The sequence below is a fragment of the Protopterus annectens genome, chromosome 12.part0 (genome assembly GCF_019279795.1).
Source record: "Protopterus annectens isolate FY-2018-M chromosome 12.part0, PAN1.0, whole genome shotgun sequence".
NCBI classification, from domain to species: domain Eukaryota; kingdom Metazoa; phylum Chordata; order Ceratodontiformes; family Protopteridae; genus Protopterus; species Protopterus annectens.
The window spans coordinates 568119674-568136546 of record NC_056746.1 but is presented as its reverse complement, the minus strand read 5'-3'; the positions used below and the strand labels follow the sequence as shown (position 1 = coordinate 568136546).

General features: G+C 41.8%; 1 protein-coding gene across 1 annotated transcript in view; it reads right to left on the bottom strand.

The window, feature by feature from the left end:
- The window catches only part of LOC122816190 (radial spoke head 10 homolog B-like), a 1099140-nt gene that overhangs the window by 28624 nt on the left and 1053643 nt on the right, over positions 1-16873 (bottom strand). The window contains exons 18-19 of the mRNA XM_044088939.1: positions 13002-13104; positions 1708-1854 (exon numbers count right to left, since the gene is read on the bottom strand). Of these exons, the coding sequence (XP_043944874.1) occupies positions 1708-1854; positions 13002-13104 (250 nt within the window). The remainder of the gene's footprint in view (positions 1-1707; positions 1855-13001; positions 13105-16873) is intronic.

The following is a 16873-nucleotide window of genomic DNA, read 5'->3' as shown; positions in this document are numbered from 1 at the left end:
TTCAATTTTTTTTTTTTGCATAATAGTAACAGTACATAATCTCTTCCTTATCCTCAATAGTCAAATTATAGTGCTATGTCACTTGCTTGGTCAATCAATTTTTTTATGTGGAGTACTTCCTTCTGTCATGCTGGGTGTGCACTCTTGATCTGAACCTGACTTAGCTCTGTGGCAGGGTTGCTTCCATGTTCTAAGGATTCAACGCTGCCTTTTTCACAGTCCTGGCATCAGTGTGTACACCAGGAGTGGGCACTATTGTATCCTGGGGCCTGTGCAAATAGTCCTTTTTTTACCCAACTTTTTCCATGATATATAAAATACAGTCTACATATTAGTGTCAAAGTAAAAGCAGCCAGCAAAAAAGAGATGGTCTCTGAAGCTGACTAAATGTGCACAAAAGGCCTAATCTGGGGATATAGAGGCTGATATCCGGGAAGGAGATGTTTCTTTCAGTAAACCTAAAAGGTCCTAAAGGTTCAGTCTTCAAAAATGTACCACTTCTTTTCCGTGACACAATGTTTGCCAATAGATTTCTTCTCTCAGAAACCCCTTTGAGTAAATATGGGTCATCAGGATTTAATGGGAAACAAGTCAGCTTTCCCTTTGATGTGCCTGGATAAACTCTGACTCTAGCAGCCAAACAGGGTGTCCTGTAACCTGCCCCTTTGAAGACTCAACTTGTAGCATTGTTTGTTTCCTAGATTTAAAAGGACTCCCTCTGTGATTGCCTTTTCCTTTGTACTTAATTTTGTCACACTTGTTAATAAATTGTACTGACAGATGAACCAGCACAAGATACAGCAGCAATTTTTTGGTCTATGAATATTGTTTTTGTTATTCTAGCTAGAGTGTTATATTAAATAAAGTACAGGGAATATTGTGCTTTCCAAAGAGCAAACCTTACACTTTGGATGAGCATCTTTATGAGGAATTTGGTGGTCTGAAAAAACATTTACTGCTGACATTCTTAGGGGCTACCATTTATCCAATCCCAAAGGAGACAAAAATGTTGTCACTTACTTTTAACAGGGTATAATACTTCTGAAGTAGTCAGCCTGAAGCAACTGACTAGGTGACAAAGCTAAGTAGTGATCTTTCAATGTGTGCAGAAAAAAATGAAAAAAAAGTGCATTGTGTTCTCTTATGAGCCCTAAGAGACAAGCAACTGCTAAAAACACCTGGCAGAAGACTTTATTCTATTAGTTCTAAATGAATGCTAGCAACACTTTAAAACAAAACGTTTTTTTTTTTTTTTTTTTTTTTTTTTTGTGAACTTTAATGCTGCCTTCCTGAGTTTTAGGAAAGGATGGGCCTAAAATCAGGACTGCCACTTCATTCACACACAGCACAAATAAAAAAAAGAATAAAATAAACCATATATGCTTCAGCTCCATCATTAAAGATGACCTCATGTGACTTTATAATTTAGTATCAAAAGGTTATACTGTGGAAATGCTCTTTCTAGACACTGTTTAGCATGATATTATTTTGTTTGAAAAAGACAGGTCAGTTCAGTAGAGAACCACAAGAAGAAACTGTATCAACAAATATCAAATAAGCAAATAAATAAACAGATAAATAAAATAAGCATATGTTACATATATTTCATCTCTTTGTCAGGTATAAGCTTAAGCAATGTATTTTTAACCTGGAAGATGAAAGATGCAACAACAGCAACACTCCTACAAAAATGAAGAAAAATGGAACCTGATGTTTCTTCTTGATAGAAGTTGGCAATGTCTAGATCCAAAGCAGGCATTGACTGAACTAAAATGTCACCGTGTTTGTCTTCCTTTTGGGCAGTTTGCACTAATGGTGCTGGCATGGATGAAACAGACGATAAACTGTTCAAACCTGTGGAAGAAATTAGTGTGGTCACTGGTTTACTCTCTTGTTTCAGTCAGACAAACATAATAAAATCCTCCTTAAAGTTACTCTTAGAGCAGCCTTAAGGTAAAAAGATTCTCATGTCAGCACTTGCTGTGTGTGTGTGTGTGTGTGGGGGGGGGGGGGGGGGTGCTGGGTAATTATGGAACAGCAGATACATCCCCTTCCCAGGTCTTTCAACAACTGATGAAGGTCCTTGTATCCCACCACTCTGGCTTATGGGGATTTTCTTTCTATCTGAAAAAAGATGAAAAGTGATGGTGACAGTGTTCAATAGATGTGGCAGAAGGGTCGGACTGACAAGGGATTAACAGAAAATGGACTTGGGATGATAAACACAATGAGGAATTTATTTTTTGTAGAATATCCTCATCTACACCCTCTATTAGATGGTGATATTCACCCAAACCCTGGTCCTATTACTGATAATGCCAATAATCTACAAAACCAAACAGTGCCTGTTATCACTACCTTATCTAAATCTAACTCCCTCCTCATAGCTCACCTTAACATTCGTAGCATAAACAACAAAATAACCCACCTACATGCACTCTTAGATGTTCACTCATTTGATATTCTCTGCATTACAGAGACATGGCTAAAGCCCTCAACCCTGGACCAGGAGATTACCCCTCCTGGTTACAACATCCTAAGATGTGACCGTAAAACCAAAAAAGGTGGAGGTATAGCAATTCTGTACAAATCTAAACTCCAAGTATCACCCTTCAATATACTCCTACCTCCAGACACCAGTTCAGAAACCCTTACTGCAAAACCTCAAATCAACAACTCCAAATCAATCTGTCTAATTTGCGCATATCTCCCCCCTGGCAGTAATACAAATACTCTTGAAAACATACTTAGTTACCTCTCTACCCATCTTCCTCAGGAGACAATAGTATTAGGTGACTTTAATATAGACTGGGTTACCTGCAGTTCCCCTAATCCAACTAACCACACAAATCTCTATGGATTCTCACAAATTATAACCACTCCAACTAGAATCCATAAGCCAAGCAGTAAAGCAACCATCCTAGACTGGATACTTATCAACAACTACCTTGATACCTATAAATCAGGAACCCTTCCTGACGATATCAATGATCACATGCTAACCTACATTATAAAACAGAGAGTTCATATCCCAACTAGTAACAACTTTAAAACCTCACGCTCCAAAAAGTCTTTTAATCCAGACAGCTTCCGAAATGAACTGAAAGCATGTGACTGGTTACCAATGTCTCATTTTCAACATGATGAAGCAGTGACCTTTTTTAACACTAAATTTCTTCAAATCCTAGACTTCCATGCCCACTATCTCTCTTCATATATTAAAACCAAAATTGCCCCCTGGCTCACAAAACAAACTAGGCAAAACATCCTCCTTAGAAATAAAATCTGGGCAAAATGGAGAGCCTCCAAATGTCCATCAGATCACCTTTACTTTAAACAGTTAAGAAATGCCACCAAGAAAGCTATTCTCAGAGACAAAAAAAAGTATTTCATTCATCTCCAACAAACCCATACACAAAATCCACAAAAATTCTGGACAAGTATAAACAAACTTCTTCAGCCAGGACACTCTTCAACTCCTGCCCCAGCAGGATTCAACCATAATAACTCCAACCAGATTCCCGACACCTTTAATACCTACTTTACTGAAGCCATTCAAACCCTAGCCAATACTCTGCCACCTATGACCACTTGCCCATTAAATTCCACTAGGACTCCTTCTCCCACCTTTCAAATACAACCTGTACCTACATTCCTAATCTGTAATCTCCTTCAAAAACTAAAACCTTGCACCCCATCTGCTGACTGTCTGCCAGCTGAATACCTGCAAATTGCTGCAAAAGCCATAGCCTACCCCATCTCCATCCTTATCAATAGAACTATTTTAGAAAGCAAAATTCCTGCCATATGGAAAGTATCCCACATCATCCCATTACATAAAGATGGGTCATCTACTGAACTCATCAACTTTCGGCCTATTGTCTTACTCTCTCCAATAGCTAAGATAATGGAAAAATGCATTCGCAGACAACTACTTGACCACCTCCTCCAAAATAACCTACTTGCCAACTGCCAACATGGCTTCAGGCCATTCCATAGCACAACCACTGCCCTGTTGTCCTTTTCTGACTCCATAAACAAAAATCGTAACAATAACACTTTCTCCTCTGCACTATTTATTGACCTTTCAAAAGCCTTTGATATGGTAAACCACAATATACTTATAGACATACTAAAAGCCCAATCACTTAACACAAACATTACAATGGTTTAAGTCCTACCTGGAAAACAGACAGCAAGCAGTACTTTGGGATAACAATCTTTCTACATCCCTCCCAGTGAATATTGGAGTACCCCAAGGCTCCATCTTAGGACCCCTACTCTTTTCCTTATTTATTAACAATCTTCATACCCAAATTCCTCAAGCTACCTGCATACAATATGCAGATGACTCTACTTTAATTTGTTCAGCCAAGACTATAGCCTCTCTCCAATCCCTCACTCAAACTGTATTCAACAGTGTTGAAAATTGGTTTACACAACACTGCCTCCTCCTGAACCCCAAAAAAACAAAAATTACTGCTCTTTGCTCCAAATCTAAAATCACCTCAACTGTACTTCACAATTACCTCAAACAATGGTACTAACATAACTCATGACACAACAACCCATCTACTAGGAGTAACTTTTAGTTATGTACTCACCATAACTTCAGATGTTTGGGATCCATCTCGCCTACATTCTGACTGATGGGTTCGGAGCCGATCCCTCGGCTCCGACCCGGCACACTTATGCCAAAGAGCGAAGTCTCTTATTGGCTGAGCTTACTATATCCCAGGATGCACCACTACCAGTCCCCCAGATCTAGTTTGTCCGCATACATGCACACACGCATGCACTGCTTATATAACATTGCCAGATGAAACAAGATAAAAACAGTAGAACTCAAACCGTTCAATCTCTTCTGATCTCCAAGGCAGGGGGAAGGAGGGTGGGTATTAGGAATGTAGGCGAGATGGATCCCAAACATCTGAAGTTATGGTGAGTACATAACTAAAAGATGTTATGTGATCCTATCTCGCCTACATTCTGACTGATGGGACAGCGTCCCTAGCACCTGAATCCTGGGTGGCTCACTGGAAAACACTCCTGAGTACCGTGGAACCAAATGATGCTCGCCCTTTAGATGCCACATCCAATTTATAGTGGGAAATGAAAGTGTGCGGGTTGGACCAAGTAGCCGCAGCACAAATCTTGGAAATAGCGAGCTTGGAATGAAACGCAATAGAGGTAGCCATAGCTCTGGTAGAGTGAGCTTTGATAGATGTTGTAAGTTGCTTATTTGAAGAGGAATAAGCCTGAGTTATGCAATCTCTAATCCATTTGGAAATAGTAGCTTTAGTGATGGTTTTACCCAATTTATTATCTGAAAAGGACACAAACAATTGGTCTGTTTCTCTAATTTGTTGAGTCCTGTCTAGATAGAAGCGCAATTGCCTGTGAACATCCAATTTATGCAAAGTGTATTCCGCTTCATTTGAAAATTTTGGAAAGAAAACTGGTAGCTCTAGAGATTGTTGGAGACAGAGACTAGAACAAACTTTTGGAACAAAAGATGGATTAGGCCTAAGTGATACTCTATCCTTGTGAAAAATCAAGTACGGTGGTTTGATAGATAGGGCTTGAAGTTCTGAAACTCTTCTTGCAGAGGTAATTGCAACTAAGAAGGCAGTTTTCCAAGACAGATATTTCAACTCACATGTAGCAGCCAGTTCAAAAGGGGAAGATGTTAAGACACGAAGTACCAAATCAAGATCCCACGGAGGCGCAGGATGAAAAACTGGGGGTCTTAAAAGCACAGCACCTTTCATGAAAGTTTTACATAATCTGCTGCTCATCAACGGTGGGTCTATAGATTCGTGAAATTTGGAGATAGCTGCTAGTTGGACTTTAATAGTAGAGACTGAAGATCCTTGATTAAACAAGGATGTTAAAAATTTTAAGACCTCTGGTATCGGGGCAGTAATAGGGTCTAAGCCTCTGAGTTGAGCCCAGATAGCAAACCTCTTCCACTTACTGAGATACAATTTCTTAGTGGTGGGTTTGTGGGCTGAAGATAAAATGTGAATAACTTCCGGGTCTAAGGTGTGATTTCTGAGTAAGGTCGGAAGTGGAGGAGCCAAGCTGTTAATTTCAAAGTTTGAAGGGACTGGTGCTGTCGTCCCGACTGATGAATCAGCAGGTCTGGAGTTAGATCCAAAAACCAAGGACCGTCCAGAGCAAATTTCTTTAGGTAGGGGAACCATACCTGACATGGCCAGTACGGAGCAATTAGAATCATTGTGGACCCCAATTGGGAAGCTTTCTGGATGACTTTGGGGAGGAGTGGAACCGGAGGAAAAGCATAAAGTAGTCCTGTTGGCCAAGGTTGGACTAGAGCATCCGTAGCTGCCTCCCCCTGACGCGGAGTCAAGGAAAAGAACCTTTTGCACTTCATGTTTTGTGGTGTTGCAAATAGGTCGCAGCACGGGGTCCCCCATCTTTTGAAAACCTGAGCTGCTACTGTTTCGTTCAGGGACCACTCGTGAGGAGAGAGAATCGTCCTGCTTAATCTGTCTGCCAATACATTGGATTTTCCTGGAATGTGGGTCGCTACCAGGAAGCGGTTGGTAGCTACTGCCCATTCCCACACCCTCATGGCCTCTCTGCAAAGGGGGTAAGATCTGGTCCCTCCTTGTTTGTTTAGATACCAGACCACCGACATGTTGTCTGAGTGGATAGCGATAATGCCTTGAGGGAGAAACTTGTGGAGGGCTTGTAGGGACAGAAGTACAGCCCTCATTTCCAATACATTGATATGGAGAAAGGTTTCGTCTGGAAGCCAAGAACCCTGAACTAACCTGCCCAGACAATGCCCCCCCCCCACCCCGTCTGGGAGGCATCCGTTGTCAAAGTGGCCACTGGAGGGGGTATAACAATAGGTCTTCCCTGATTCAGATTGGATGGCTGAAGCCACCAGCGGAGGTCCCGTTTGCACGTTTCTGTAATCAATATGAGATGATTGAGGGGGAGATCCTGAAAAGACCATTGTGTCGATAACAGCCACTGAAGAATCCTCATGTGCAATCTTGCCAGCGGAACTAAGAGAACCGTGGCAGACATTGAACCTAAAAGTTGCAGGACCAACCTGGCTAGGGCTTTGGATCTTGGAAGCAGGGCTCGGACTTGACCTTGTAATGTTTGAATCCTTTTGGTAGGAAGGAAGATGCGCATCAATTTTGAGTCTATCTCTGCTCCTATGAATCTTATGCGCTGAGAGGGCAGCAAGACAGACTTTGACCAGTTGAATGTAATTCCCAGGAAACACCCAGGAGATGGTGGCTTGTAGGTTGTCTAGTAGTAGATGCCTGGTGGTGGCAGTCAGGAGCCAGTCGTCCAGATAGGGAAACACTTGGAATCCGAGACTCCTCAGGTGAGCAGTCACTACTGCCAAACACTTGGTGAACACCCTGGGGGCTGTGGTGAGACCAAAGGGCAGTGCACAAAATTGGAAATGACTGTCTCCCAGGCTGAAGCGCAGATACCTCCTGGATGCCTGATGTATCGGTATGTGATAATAGGCGTCCTTGAGATCTATGGAGCACATGCAAACATCCTTCTCCAACAATGGGAGAATGGATTGTAAAGTGACCATTCAGAATTTGGACTTCATGACGGACTGGTTTAGTTTGCTGAGATCCAAAATGGGTCTCAGGTCCCCTGTCTTTTTTGGCACTAAAAAGAACCTTGAGTAATTTCCGGATCCGATCTGGTCTGTGGGGACCGGTTGGATGACTCCTTTTTCTAGCAGCTTTGAAGCTTTTGCGGCTGCAATTTCCCTTTGACTGGGTGGTGGGTCCGGGATTTTTTTGGACGGTGGGGGTGAGTGTTTGAAGGGAATGGTGTAACCTCCGGCAATAATCCGAAGCACCCATCTGTCCTGAGTAATAGACTCCCAGGCTTTTAGGTGCTTGTCAAAACGGCACCCGACTGGCTCCGGAGCAGCACAGCCGGGCAATCCCTCATGAAGTGTGAGAGGCTGAAGAGCCACGAAAGGACTCGCGGTCTCCAGTGTTGCGGGGCCCTCTGCCGCCTCTGGGACGGCGTCTCCCAGAAAAATTTCCCCGTCCTCTGCCTCTGGAAGGGGAATCTTCCTGCTGTTGAGGAAAGAACTTCTGTGATTTGCGGAACCACATCTTCCCTCCTCTTTTAGCCTTGGGATAAGGCTGAAAGGGAGTGGAATAACGTGCTCCTACAGCAGATAAAGTTTTTCCCTCTTGCTCACAGCGGGTAAGAGTGTCTTTTACCTTGGGTCCAAACAAAGAGGACCCATCAAAGGGAGCGTCGGCGAAGGAAGACTTGAAGGCCTCCGCGAAATGACACAAACGGAGCCAGGCTTGTCTCCGTAGAGCCACGCCTGTGCCTGCCGCTTACCGCCCTTCGGCCGCATATGAAATGAGCCTCATGGACGAGTTAGAAATCGAGGTAAGGATAGCCAACTGAGAGCTAACCGACTGGGCTAGCTGCTCAGGTAGGTTACCTGAGAGGGAGTCTGACAGCTCCTTGACCAGATCCCTCTGTAGTCTGGTGAAATGTGCCAAATAATTCAGGGACCTTAGAGTAAAGGCCGCTGAAGTCAGGGTGCGCTTCCGCATCGTCCATGCTCCTAGACTCCTTATTAGGAGGATGGACGGACGTTGAAGCCTCTGCCACGTCCTGCTGTGTAGCAGATGCCACCACCATGGCATCTACGGCCACGCCTTTCGTCAAGAACTCCTTCTCGGGTGGGGCAGACAAAAATTTGTTAGGGCGAGAAGGCACTGGTTCCACAGTATCTGGATGTTCCCATGCCCTCCGACAAACCAAATCCAGGAGCTCGTCGAAGGGCGGAGACACCCAGGAGGCGGAGGGCTGAACCCCAAAGGCCTTGAGAAGTACTGACTCATCAGCGGAGGGGGGTTTGGAAATCCAGCCGCCTCGTTGCTTAAGGATCTCTAGAATGTCTGCAAATGAGACATCATCCGAGGACGACTTTGGGGACCCTCCGCATCATCAAGATCAGTGTCCGATGTAAGAGACTCGGGGAGTCCACGTGCTTCCTCTTGCACGATCTCTTCCTTGGGGGTTCCTCCAAGACAACTCAAGAACCCTCAGGAGGAGGGGAACCCCAGTGGGGTAACCTCAGGCCCGGGCTCCGCTGCCTAGAGACAGGGGAACTGCCAGAGACCCAGTCTCCATGCCCAGGAAGGTGCCGGTAAAGCCGTAGAGATGGTCAAGAAGACTTGGCCAAGGCACTCCTCATAGCTCTGAAAGCCGGACCCCCAGAATCCTGGGAGTGTCCAGTCCCCGGAGCCATGATAGCAGACGGAAGTCCCGCGGCCGAAGCACCGAGAGGGAGGCTCGGAACCGACAGCATTGGTCCCAAAACGTCACCCCGGGTCCGGCCGAAGAAGTTCGTGCTAAACTCGGACCAAGGCCGGGGTTGGAGTAAGGGTCGGAGCCGACCCTAGGATCTCCACTGGCTCCATCAGCACCTGCTCCGACGGAGCCGGCGGTCGGAGGAGGAATGGCAATGGAGTGGGCTATCGGCTCCGAAACCAATTGGGTTGGAGCCGAAACAAATTTTTGAAAGACTGGGGACTGGAACAGTCTTTGGAGCACCCTGTCTATGTCCGAATCTGACATCCTCGATGACCTAGAGGAGACCGAACGGGTTCGAGTAGGCCTCTCCAACGGCCCCAAGGGACTAGGGGACCGGCTCCGAGGTGACTCGATAACTATCGGCGCCGAAGGAATGCACAAACCAGTTTCCATCGGTGCCGAGGAGGACTTCGGCGCTGAGGAGGAAGTGTCTGAGCGGACAACCTTCATCGGCTCCGAGATCAGTGGAGCCGATGAAGGTGACCCGCCTCTCGATGCCCCAGCCATTGGCTCCGAAGCCAGAGGAGTCGAGACTGGAGGCATCGAGGCAGACCATTCCACCCTCGGCTCCAAAGTCCTTGGAGCCGAAGGAGAAGCCTGCCTATGTCTTTTGGCGGTCGGGTCCGACGGACTGGTCGGAGCCGACGCCCTTTTCTTTTTAGCAGGAGAAGGAGAGGACGCTAATGCTTCTTCAAAAGAGGGTTTTATAAGGCCTTTCAAAATAAGTTTATTTTTCCTCTCTTGGAGGACCCTCGAGGAAAACGCGTGACGCACGCTGCAGGACTCCTGCAAATGTTTGGCGCCCAAACAATATACACAGAGAGAGTGGTCATCCGTGATAGACATTTTAAAACTGCACTTAGTGCACTTCTTAAAGCCCGAAGGCCTAGGAGCCTGAGACATTATAACAACAATCCAGTAACTCTCTCACAGAAAAAACCCCACTATTCTGTATTGTCTTTCTAAATTGACTGACACTACAAAGATTAGCTTACGGTTGCCGGTTAAGATTGACAGCCCGATAACAACAGAGAAAAAAACTCAAGGGGATCCTAGAACCCCTAAGGATTTGAAAGGGATTGACTGACAGGGAAAGGCCCTACAGATCAAGGTGGCCTCTAGTCAGAACAAACACCCAATCACACACAAATTTTCCACAAAAAAATTTCCAGTCACACACAAAAGTACAGAGTAGCTGTTAAAACAGCTTTTTGTTATAGAAATAGCAAATTCCTGACAGAAAAAGTTAGTGAAAACACTACTTAGCTCAGCCAGCTCGAGACCACGTCTTTGCTAGTTAGCGGCAAATGAGATCTGGGGGACTGGTAGTGGTGCATCCTGGGATATAGTAAGCTCAGCCAATAAGAGACTTCGCTCTTTGGCATAAGCGTGCCGAGTCGGAGCCGAGGGATCGGCTCCGAACCCATCAGTCAGAATGTAGGCGAGATAGGATCACATAACATCAATTGATAACAACCTTAACTTTGATGACCACATTAGTTCTACAATAAAGTCTGTTAACAAAAAACTAGGCACCCTTTACAGAATCAAACCCTCCCTCACCCCATCAGCCAGAATGACTACTGCCCAGACCCATCTAATCTCTACCCTGTTCTGTGCTTCTGCGATATACACCAATCTATCTAAGAACAACCTTATCAAACTTTCCACCAGTTATAATAATATAGCCAGATTTGCCACTGGTACCCCATTTAGAACTCATCACTGTCTCAACCTTAAACAACTGGGATGGCTAGAACTGCAAAATCAACTACTCTGTCAATACCAAAAGATCCTTTATCACCCTAACAATACCCCTATCCTCACTAATCTGATCACACCATACAAAAATCTTGAAACACTGCACTCAGCAAACAAGCTCCTTGTTGCCACTACTAAGTCAAAAAACAAAGCTGGGGACTTACTTTTCTCCAACACAGTAGGTTAAAACTGGAACCAGCTTCCTACTGAACTATCCACCCTTGCTTCTACTTTCCAATTTAAAAAACATCTTAAAGAACATCTTAAATCTCACTGGCTTTGTCCATGCTCTAACCCTGACTGACATCTTATTCCCCTTCTTGCTCTCTCTACACTTCTCTTCCATACTATTTATTTGATGCTTACTTTGTAATCTAAAAAAAACAAATTATATATATTATTGTTTTTGTTTATCTCTCTGTTATTGATATTAACTTCAGCCTACTAAATTAATTATTACTATTTTTGTTCTTGCCAACACAGACAATGTACTGTTACTTGACTATTTACTAACTACTGTATTATTTGTCACTGCTAGTGCTTGGAGCTTTTCTCCCCGGGCCTCTACTGAAAATGGACATATATCCAGTTAGACTAGCCCGGTCAACAAATGTAAAATAAAATAAAATAAATAAAATAAATAATAAATAATCAAGTTTGTTAATGAAGACTTGCAGTCTACATATGTTTTTTGAAAATTATACAACACTGTTGAAAATGCTTGTCTTTTTTCAGTCTGTTTTGTAAACAGGTCTTGACATTAAAACTCTGTAATCAAGGCAATTAAATTAACCAAAATGTGTTAATTCGACATGGAACCTGCTATCCAATCCACAACACTGACACATGGTCAGAGGTGCTATTAGAAATATGAGATGAAAATATATCATACAGAAGGTGTGGGGATAATGATCACTTCCCCACTACCACTACCAATAAGGAATGTTTGAGGGCAGTTCCTGTGTGATATTTAAAAATCTGTTGACCAGTAACCACAAGCAAAAGCAGCTAAAACTGAATAGCACAAAGCGCGGCTCCGGTACAATAAAAGGCTGTCTTCTATGTTCCAGGACCTGGATGGTCCAAATAAATCCAAAGTAGTCCGATAAAAATAATGATTTAATGGAATAGTAAAATAATCCACACTCAGGAAATAAAAAACAAAAGTAGCATACACAGTTCATTGACATTCACTGATTAAGCGCTTTCATCTCCCTCCGGAGACTTCTTCAGAATCAATTAACATCACACAAATTGTGTACACACATATATTTATTTGAAAAGATGGCTCAGACAACTCTGTTTTAATCATTATGTTTCAGATTCACTGTTTTTACTGTTTTATGTTACATGCTAGCTCTTTAAATAACAATTAGTTAATTAAAGTCTCTTATTGCGAGCCAATGATTTTGTATAGGAACAATATAAAAAGATGAATTTGTGTGATGTTAATTGATTCTGAAGAAGTCTCTGGAGGGAGATGAAAGTGCTTAATCAGTGAATGTCAATGAACTGTGTATGTTACTTTTGTTTTTTATTTCCTGGGTGTGGATTATTTTACTATTCCTTCCATTCAATCATTATTTTTATCGGACTACTTTGGATTTAGTTGGACCATCCAGGTCCTGGAACATAGAAGACAGCCTTTTATTGTATCGGAGCCGCGTTTTGTGCTATTCATATTTAAAAATCTACCATCAGTGGGAAGAAAGTAGTGTGAAATGTCTTTTAGACCTAAATATAAATTTACACAAAAGTATGAAGGTATCCTTGCAATTTTAACTGCAACAAATTCCCAGCTGCATTTGTATTGCAATTTTATTAATATAATCAGAACTATATTCAAACTCAATTAACATAACTGTATAGCCAATACTTACCATCACTGTTCTGTTGCATGGATTGCCCTTGTAAATCGATCTGACTTTTTGCATTCTGCCTGGAAAGTTTTCTTTCTATTAAGCATTCTTTTGACTTTTCTTGCTTAAGAAGGAAAACAGGAAAATAATAGAAGTGGAATTATGAACATGCATGTATATATTGTGAACATAACTGCAGTTCATATTTCTGTAGATGCATTGTAAGGGCTGTAATGGACAAAATCCAACAAACATACAAAACATTATATTTAAACGGCGTCAGTTCCCCATAAAGTAAGACTCATGGTCTTGCTTTAGTTCCCCAACAATAATTTACATAACATTTTCCTCCTCAATTCCAACACCCTCATTCTATACTTCTCTCCATAATTTCTGTTACTCACAGGCTCTAATATATATATATATATATATATATATATATATATATATATCAAGCTACTCTAATGTGTGTGTGTGTGTGTGTGTGTATTGTATATATATATATATATATATATATATATATATATATATATATATATTTATATACATATGTTGCTGCTCGTTTACTGCATGTTATTTGTGTACTGCTGAAACTTCCACTTGTTGTTGTGTCTTTCGGCTTTTCCCAGTTAGGGGTCGCCACAGTGGAACTCCGGTCCGCTAATGATTGGCAGTAGGTTTTTACGTGCCGAGTTGCTGGCGCTGACGCACAACCTTCAACGAAGGTATACCCATTCACACATGTCTCCATACAGAAGACGCTCTAGGTGAGAATTGAACAGGACAATGTCTTACTGTGAGGTGACAACGCTACCGCAGCACCACCATGCTGAAACTTCCACTGCCTACTCAAAAAATTTCCTGCCCTATTTCTACACTGTTGTGTTCCCAGGCTGTGGCTGAAATGTGTCCAGTATGGATCAGTCCATGACCCCAGCCAAAAGCTTGAATAAATAAAAGTAAAGAAATGCATGCACACATAAATAAATAAATAAATAAATAAATAAATAAATATATACATACACACATAAACATGTCTAAGCTGAAAATGGCTCAATAAACCTTATCTGTTTCACACAAAATAATCAGTTTTTGCAGATTTACCACAAAATAATCAGTTCTCGCTCACCGATTTCTTCCATAGCAGAATGTACCCATGTATCTGAGACCACACAATAAAATATATAAATTTTTGAGAGGACATTCCTGCTTTTAAACAGCATATAAATCACAGTGACTTTATCAAATGGTAGTCCTCTCTCTCAGTAAGATGTTGGACCAGTGACTTTATTTACTATTGATTAGAATGTGCAGCTGGGTACTGCATAGGGAGATGATGTTCTGGTATTCATTTTATATTATTCTGACAACTCAGTTAGCTTCAGTAAATTGTGACTATCACTGATTCCCTATTTACTGTGCCAGAAATAAAAGAGACCTTGCTTTCAGCTCTGTGACAACAAAGGCTAATTTCCTTGACTAAATTTAGGAACTCAGTTCAATGTTAAATCTGACTTTCTTGACTAGATTTAGTAACTCGGTTCAGTGGTAAAGTCCCTGTTAATACTTACCTGACAGTTATAGCATCTGCAGGAACTAATTACATTCTAGCATTAAGTGATGTTTGAATTCATGCAGTTACTAGATGACAAATGCTAATTATCATGTAGTTACTGCTATCAAATGAATGTGACAGTCCCTACAACAAAGCTATTAATTTATTAATTAATTTAATTTAATTTAGCTGCTTGATTGCAAATCTTCACTACTGACTACATTCAGTACCCTATTTGGAATATATAGATTCCTTAGGGTGCCATTTGGAATAAATTCCGTAACTGAAGTCTTTCAGTGTGCAATGGAGCAATTTTTTTCAGGATGTCTTTGTGCCATAATAGTAGATGATTTATTGGTAGGAGACAATGGTGAAGCAGAGCATGACAGAAACCTCAGGAAAGTTCTAGACAGAGCTTGAAGTGTACTTAAAGCTCTGTACTCTGAAGTGCAAATTCAGACTACCAGAACTTACAAATGTAGGTCATTTATTTACTAGCACTAGCTTATGTTCAGACCCATCCAAGCAAGCAGTAATTCTCGAGATGCCAGCACCGGATAATGTTCAAGCTCTACAACGTTTTCTTGGTATGGTCAACTATTTAGGCAAATTCTTACCAGACTTCAATGAGTTGACAGTGCCTTTGAGATAGATGATGCGCAAAAATGTTGCATGGTCTTGGTTAGAACAACACCAGAGAGCATTTGAAGACCTTAAGCAGAAAATTGCCACTCCACCTACATTAAGATGCCATGATGTCAACAAACCAATGACTATTTCCTGTGATGCTTCAAAATTTGGTCTTGATGCAGTTGCTCTCCAATAGGGCAGACCAGTAGCCTATGCATCTAGAACTCTTACCCAAACTAAAATGCAATATGCTCAAATTGAGAAAGAACTTGGCAATTGTGTTTGCATGTTCAAACTTTCATGATTATATTTAGGGTCAAGCTATCCAGACTGAAACTGATCATTAACCTCTACTTACTATTTTAAAAAAGCCTATGTATTCCACTTCAGCAAGATTACAAAGAACGATGCTCAAATTGCAAAAGTACAACTTCAAAATGGTCTATACAAAAGGCAAACTTCTTTATCTGGCTGATACCTTATCCAGATTGTCCAGAAATACAATGGAACAGCTTGATGCAGAGAATTTTGACTTCAATGTCATGGAATTGTGTAATTTTTCTACCACAAGACTCGATGAGCTGACAGATCATACAAAGACTGATCAGGTTTTGCAAAAGCTCAACCACTACATCAATGTAGGATGGCCGTCAAAGCAATCTAGTGTACCACTTGAAGTGTAACCTTATTTTCCTTACAGAGATGAGATGTTGATGAAAGATGACATTATTTTAAAAGGTCCTAAAATTGTTGTTTCTGATTCCTTACAATGTGGATATATTCAGATTTTGCATTGTAGTCACCCAGGTTCCAAATCTACCAAAAGAAGTGCAAGAGGACTGGTATTTTCTCTAGCAAAAGACATTAACAAAGTGTGTTGTGCTTGCTCAGTATGCAATAGTACTAAACTGCATTTGCAAAAAGAACCACTTCAGCTAAGTCAAGTTCCTGAACTACCTTTGTCAACAGTAGCCACTGATATATTTGAATGGAACAATCAGCAGTGCTTAGTGTTAGTAGACTCTTATTCAAACTGGTTTGAGATCAATTTACTACCTAACCTAACATCCACTGTTGGTATCACCAAGTTGAAAAATCATTTCTCAGTCCATGTGAGTCCACAGAAACTTATCTCTGACAATGGTACCCAATTTAGCAGTCTGTTGTTTCAGAAATTTGCAAAACAATGGGACTTTGTATATGTTACTAGTAGTCTTGAATACCCAAAGTCAAATGGTCTAGCTGAAAGTGCAGTACAGAGTGCAAAGCAATTACTAGAGAAGTCAAAGCATGACAATACCTATGCATAGGTGCCGGAAACTGTTGAAGACTGGGGGGGGGGGGGTTGAGAAGGGAACTTAGTGATCTAAAAAGGGCAATTTTTTATAACTATTTACTACCACAACATAGGTTCACTTGGAGGACATTTTAAGCTTAGCTAATTCCATTTTGGTGCTTGAATTAACATTTTCTGATTGGTGTTATCTATCTCATGGCTGATAATTGTATATTAGCCCTAGTGAGAATAACAGACCATACATTGATAATTTGAGGGGATCCATGTAGGGGATGAGCATTTAGGAACTGCCTTTATCCAGACACAGACATGCCTGTTACAAAAGCTAAACGGAGCACACAAAACACACACACACATGCACACACGCATGCACGCATGCATGCACGCACGCACGCACACACACACACACAC